General features: G+C 44.8%; 1 protein-coding gene across 1 annotated transcript in view; it reads left to right on the top strand.

Moving 5' to 3' along the window:
• The first annotated feature begins 432 nt into the window (after nt 1-432).
• Nucleotides 433-6,822, top strand: part of WIPF3 (WAS/WASL interacting protein family, member 3) — a 31,399-nt gene continuing 25,009 nt past the window's right edge. The window contains exons 1-4 of the mRNA XM_006832275.1: nt 433-465; nt 551-683; nt 5,454-5,585; nt 6,537-6,814. Coding sequence (XP_006832338.1) covers nt 433-465; nt 551-683; nt 5,454-5,585; nt 6,537-6,814 — 576 coding nt within the window. The remainder of the gene's footprint in view (nt 466-550; nt 684-5,453; nt 5,586-6,536; nt 6,815-6,822) is intronic.

Genomic DNA, 6,822 nt, shown 5'->3' with positions numbered 1-6,822 from the left:
CCATAGGGCACTTTGCCATTGTGCCTCCAGGACACTGTTCATGTAAGACATTTGGGCATGACGCTTAGACAGGGTCCCTTTCTTATGTCAGTGAAATCCTGTTTATATCTGTGACGCTGAACCAGTTTCAGGAGAGCTTCCAGACTAAGATGAGCTAGAAAGGCCTAGAGATGTACTTCCAAAAACCAGGCAATGAAAATCCTATCATAGCAGTTTGTTCTGAAATCAACCGTATGGCTAGCACAGGACTAGGCAGAATTTCATACCTTTTTACATAAGGTCACCATGAGCCAAGAGCTAACCCAATGTCAGCTAACAACAGCAACACCCAGACCTCCAGGGAAGAATTTGCTGTAGTCCCCAGGACTGGGGTTGGAGCAGGACTTGGGTGTGCAGGCAACTATAGCAGTCAGCTGACCTGGGAACAGGACAATGGAGGGTTGTGGAGACAAAGAAGGCAGAGAAGTAAGGGAGGAAAAACAACAGGACATTTTGCTTATGTGTGCATGTTATATGCAATTATTGTACAATCTGTCTTGTTCCCTTTCAGGTAAACACAGACACACCCAGCTTGAAAAAGGCAGATCCGAAAGGTCGGAGTGCGTTGTTGGCTGACATCCAGCAAGGAAAGCGCCTACGAAAAGTCACGCAGATCAATGACCGCAGTGTCCCACAAATTGAGAGTAAGTGGGCAAGTTGGCCAGGCTCCTGTGAGCCAAAGAGACAAGGCAGGGGCTAGAGTTGTTACCTGGGGTACCCATTGGTCCGTCACTCAGTGCACGGGCCAAGGGGGCAAGAGAAACTGAACATCCTTTACAAGGGGCATCTTCCATCACTTACCACGTTCAGATTAAAAAAAATAAAATAAAAAGTCCACAGTGGAGTAAACTTTTTAAAATTGTGGTAAAAGACATCTAACATAAAACTCTCCCTTTTAAAGTGAAAAACAAAAAAACATTTTTTTTCCCCACAGATTTTTAAAGCAATTATTTGAGGGCTAATTTACCTATGGTGAAATGTATCCAGTTTTTGTGTTTAGCAAGTTTTGACATTTATAATTACCTGTGTAACTGGTACATAAATCAAACAACAGACAGTTTCATCAATCCATTAGGTCGCCTCATGACCCTTCACACTCACTCTCTTCCCCAGGTCAAATCATCACCGACCATTAATTTGGTTTATAAACTTTAAATTCATTCTGTATTCTCTAGAGTTTTATAAAACTGAATTCCTAAAGAATGAACTTTTGAAGCTCCTGGTATTGCTAAAGGAATGTCCAAGGAACAAATGAAATATGAGTCAGAATAAAAACACTCACAATGATTTCTCTGGTAGTGTACTGGTTACGAGTCAGGCTGCTAACCTCAACGTCAGCTAGTTTGAAACTACCATTTGTTCCATGGGAGAAAGATGAGGTTTTCTGTTCCCGTAAAGATTTACAGCCTCGGAAACCCTGTGCAGGGTCACTATGAGTCGGAACCGACTCCACGGCACATAACCACCACTATGATTTAGTCATGGCATTGTCTAATATATTGGGCCATAAATTCAGATTTTTTGACAATCATTATTCTCATTACTACTTAGATGTGGGGTATCATTATTCTCAAACAAGGCAGAGTCTAAGCAGACCACACCTACAGTAAATGAATACTTACTTTTTTTTTTTTAAGTTTTTATTGTGAATTGACAACTCACCCTTTTAAAGTGTAAAATTCAGTGGCATTTTGGATATTACAGTCTTGTGCAACCCTCCCCACTGTGTTGTTCCATATTATGTTTATCATCCCAAAGCATCTCCCCGGGCCCTGGCAACCACTAGTATACTTCCTGTCCTTGTGGATTTGCCTATTCTGAACATTTTAGAAAAATGGAAGCACACAGCATGTCGTCTTCTGTCTGTGGCTTCCTTCACTCAGCAGAAGGTCTTCGAGTCCACCCATGTTGTATGTAACACGTTTCCCCACTCCATTCCTTTTTAGGATGGCATGGTACTCGTTGTGTTATCTGTGAGGTCACTGTCAAAGGTCACCTACTGGGAATAGAGACCAATGTTTATGAGTGGTGACCAGGGCAGCCAGAGGGGCAGGAGAGCAAAAGCGGAGCTCAGTGCTTAGAGGACACTGAGCCTCTATCAAAAATAATGGAAAAATTTGGCAATATATAATACTGATGTTTGAACAAAATGATAGTAAATGTCATGAATTAGATATGTGAAAAATGTTTAGATGGCAGATGTTTTGTTTTACATGTACATGAGGGGCTTAAAAAGTTTGTGGATAAATGGGATTAAAAGATAGTGGATAGAACCCCCACCGAATAGTTCTCATCTTGTCTAGACAGGTCTGGTGTAAAGAGATGAGGATAAGATTCTTATGAATCAATAGTGAGTAATTGTTATCATGACTAATTGAGACTGTCACAATAGTAAAGGTAGAAGTTCTGTAACAAAAGCAGGGAGTAGTTAATCTTACAGTCCAGGAACAGAGGACCCTAGCACTATCAAGGGAGAAGAGCATGAGTGGAATGTGGGACCCTATCCAGAGAAGCAGCCACACCAGAGATGGAGGCAGAGATGGGGACATGGTGAGAGGGAGCAGCTGAGGATTCTAGATTCATGGAAAGAGAGGGACTGAGAGCTGGCAGCCAGGAGGCAGGCTTGCAGAATGTGCCCTTGGGTTGTTTAAATGATTATATATTCCCAAATGTTTTTGTGTACATCCAAAATAAAAAACCAGAGGGAATAGAAACAAATACTGTTGAATGATGATGCACAGAGGGGGTTGTAATCATAGCGATGAAACAATGAGTGTGAAACCAATGTTCTCCCATGTAAACTATCACTGAATTCACAATAAAAACTTTCTTTAAAAAAAATTTTTTAAGAAGATAATGGAATTTTTCCACAAACTATTTGGGACGCCCTTACATACATTTACCACAATAAATAAATTTACAAAGGGGGAAAGAAACAGATACTCTGTTTCAATGTAATCCTCACACTCAATGGCAGAAAATTAAATTTCAACATGAAAAATTGCAAGGAGTTTATTTTGTTTTTCACAAGGGCAAAGATTTATTCACGGTTCTGTTTTATGGGGTCAGATGACTGTAGCTTTCTAGAGTATGGTACAATAAAAGTAGCCCTGTGCTCCTGTTGGACTCTGGTATAGTGCTATGGGATAAACACTGGACTGCTAACCACGAGGCTGGTAGTTCAAGCCCAGCAGCTGCTCCTCGGAAACCATATATGGGGTCACTATGAGTCAGAACTTACTCAACGACACTCAACAACATGCTCCTTCCAATGGTTCACGTCTGAGTGCCAGTTCTGCTCCCAGGAAAACCAGCAAAGCGCTCTGAGGCTCTGTTTCACTCATCTGCAAAACAGGGCAGATAATTACATTTGTTCTTTGCTTTTTGCCAAGATTGTTGAAGGTTGAAATAATGTATATAGAACGATTTATCATGTTAGATGTTAATATGTTTGAAATGGTATTCATAGTGATTTTGAAAATTAATTTTATCTAGTATCTATAAGTATATGTTAATGTGCAAAGATTGACATGTTTTTAAAGAGGTATTTTTAACATTGATTACAATACAAGTTAATTTCTGGTTGAACTTCTATCTGTTAGGCCCAACGAACAGATAAATGCACATCCACTTCCTGATATTTTATTAATACTCAAAAGCATCTGGCCCCATTCATCCACCAGTGGGCACTCTGGCCTCATTTCTTGGTGTGTATAAGCCTCAGGTTACACACATTTCCTATCAGGATTCTTGCTGAAGCTGAATATCTTATTGTTTGTGACTGATAATTGCACACATGTGGAAGGGTGAGGTTAGTGACACATTCCGGGTCTCCTGAGCCTTTTCTTCCATAGAAGCTATCTGCAGGAACTGAGGGGCAAGAACCAGGGAGGCAGGGAAGAGAAGGCCTTCACTTCCTGTTTGCAGTCCTGGTGAAGGCTTTACGGACAAGAAGTTAAAATACTGACTGAATGCAATCTGTGGATTTTCTTTGTCTAGCCTCCTACAGTCATGTTGAAAATAGTGCCAACTCTGCCTGTAACGGTTAGGTTTTCTAATTTGAAAGGTATTGTCAGTTTCCTTATTGATACCTATATAATGGCAGTTCAGGTATGTGTAGCTTAATGTCTATAATATGTGCTATGAAAAAGGATGTTATGTGATTTGGATGCTGTACACACAGTGTACTATATACAGGCAGTCTGTATACATGCAGATGTTAAATCCCTGTTGTTGTTAAGTGCCGTCCAGTCAGATCTGACTCATAGCAACCCTGTATAGGATTTCTGAGGAATAACTGTGAGTTTGAACCACCAGCTTTACAGTTCAAACGACCATGCAGTCCAGTGTTTATCCTACAGCAACACATGTAAAGTCTATAATATTAAGACTTTTTGGGGAACCCACCGGACAAAGCCCCAAATCTGTATTCACTAGATACAGGAGCCTGCCTTTGTTAGTTGTGTAGCTGGGCTGGGCATGGGTGTGCCAGCAGCCGGATCAGAACTTTGGGCATATACAGGAACAGGGCAGGGCAGAGGTTTCCCGGGAGCTGTGGAGAGGTGTCTGAAGGGATTGGGTATGCGGATTGCCAGATGGGCAGCTGGCAGTCACAGTCCTGGCAGCTGCTGCCCTATTGGTACAGCTGCTTCCTGGTCATGTACAGCAGCTACTATCACCTGGATCCAGGAGCATGCCAGTGGCCCAGGTCCAGCCAGTACTGCCAGCACCTTGGGCAGAAGTGACAGTGGCCCAGCAGGCGCTGCCCTCCTCCAGGACTGCTGGCCTGGTTACTGAAGCCAGGAGAAGGGAAGGAGGCCACCAGGAGGAGGTGCTCTGGAGCCCTGAGCACATGCATCTGAGGGTCCAGGGTCTTTAAAACCATTGTTGTTGTTGTTTAGTGCTGTCGAGTCCATTCCATCTCATAGCAACGCTGTATAGAGTTTCTGAGGCGCAGTTGATGAGTTTGAACTGTCGACCTTTGGTTCTCAGTCCAGTGCTGACCCTACAATGCCACACCAGGACTCCTGAAAACTAATAGAGGGAGATGATAAACAAAAGGAGATCTGTTTTCCCTTAAAAAGATAAATAAATAAAACACCTAGGAAACCCCGGATGTATTTGCCGTCCAGCGTTGCCCAACCAGATGTTAAGCAACCATATACTTATGTTTGGGTCCCTTTGTTTGGTTGCTTTCAGAATGGGTGACCACTGATGGTCAGCACTTTAGTGGGACTGGAGAGTGTTGCAGACTGGTCTAGACACGTGCCACTTTAGAGTCTCAAGGCAGAGAGTGCTTGGGGAAACCCCTGGGTACACGGGTAGCAGTGAGGAGGGAGGATGGGAAGGCGGTCAAAGGCAGTGCTAGAACATGGCCTGCCCTCAGACCCTCTTCTACTTGTCTGTCTTCTCAGACTCCAAGGGAACCAACAAAGAAGGAGGAGGTTCTGCAACCCCCAGAGGTGGGAGCACACCTCCAGCCCTGGGAGATCTGTTTGCTGGGGGCTTTCCTGTGTTACGACCAGCAGGCCAGAGGGATGTGGCAGGTAAGAAAGACTCCAGACATGTCATCCTGTGACCGTTGTCTCCTTTCATGGGTAGACCAGAAGCCAGTGGTGACATGTTTTCAGAGGAGAGTCAGAGCAGGAGATTAAGTAGTTGGGAGCCTAAGCACTGGAAGTTTCTAGATCACAGAATTGCTCTTGAAGTAGCTTTCAAATCATCATCCTATGTAAATCATTCCTGTGTAATTGTGCATAGAGCAGCAGTGTTGTAATCATGACCCAGACGGAGAAATACAGACAGAGGATGCAAACCCTAATCAAAAGAGGCTCTTGAAAATCTAGCTGTGGCTGATGTGATAAAGAAGCCTCCAGGGCGAAGAAGCCAACAGACCAGGAAATACAGATCCCTTTGGAAATACTCTCTAATCTTTGGAGAAGGGGGTTTTGAACTTCTACAAGTACTAAAACTGGGAGGTTCAAGGTCATTTGGCCTCATTCACCAAGTGCAGGCTACCTCCCCAACTGTCTTCTGAGTCACTTTATAACTTCCGTCAATCTGCCTGGGCCCAGAGACTGAGACAGTCCTTGTTCACAAACTGCTAGGGTGAAGAAACATCTAGGCAGAGAGCTTCTGGTTGGATGAGTATGAGGGGTGGTCTTGAGGTCAGGGCAGTCCTGTGCCCTGGGTTTGGAGACATGGAAGTCAGGTGAGCATAGACAATCTGGTGTGGCCTGACCTGGGCTTGTTCTGGAGGATGTCAGTCTGTTAATGCTGGGCAGGGCCCAGTCTGACAGCTGCTCCTTCTCAGCCCTTCTCAGTGGACAAGCAGGGAGAGATGTGGCCGCCATGCCTCACTCACATCTGGATGAGAGGGTCGGCAATTGCCCCACCCCCAGTCCCCTACACATACACACATACACACACACACACTCACCCTTGAGGTTTCTCTTTCCCTTATTGCGGAACTAACTCAGAACTCACTTCACTTCCAGGTGGCAAGACAGGGCTGGCCCCTGGCTCCCGAGCTCCTTCTCCCAGGCTTCCCACCAAAAACACCAGTGGTCCGCTGAATGCCCCTGCATCTCCCCGGCTGGGAAATGCCTCCGAGACACATGGCACTGCCCGGACAGTGCCTCCTCGCCCCAACATGCCCGCCCCTCCTCCTCCCACTCTACCCCCACCTCCCCCACCCTTGCCAGCATCCTCCCCTATCAAAGCTTCGCTGGTGTCCCCACCTGGCCCAGCCAACAAAGGGAACCCCCCAATGGCTGCACCATC

The sequence above is a fragment of the Chrysochloris asiatica genome, unplaced genomic scaffold (assembly GCF_000296735.1).
Source record: "Chrysochloris asiatica unplaced genomic scaffold, ChrAsi1.0 scaffold00006, whole genome shotgun sequence".
In the NCBI taxonomy this organism is placed as follows: domain Eukaryota; kingdom Metazoa; phylum Chordata; class Mammalia; order Afrosoricida; family Chrysochloridae; genus Chrysochloris; species Chrysochloris asiatica.
Note: the sequence above shows the minus strand (reverse complement) of the source record. Positions and strands in the feature narration are given on the sequence as shown.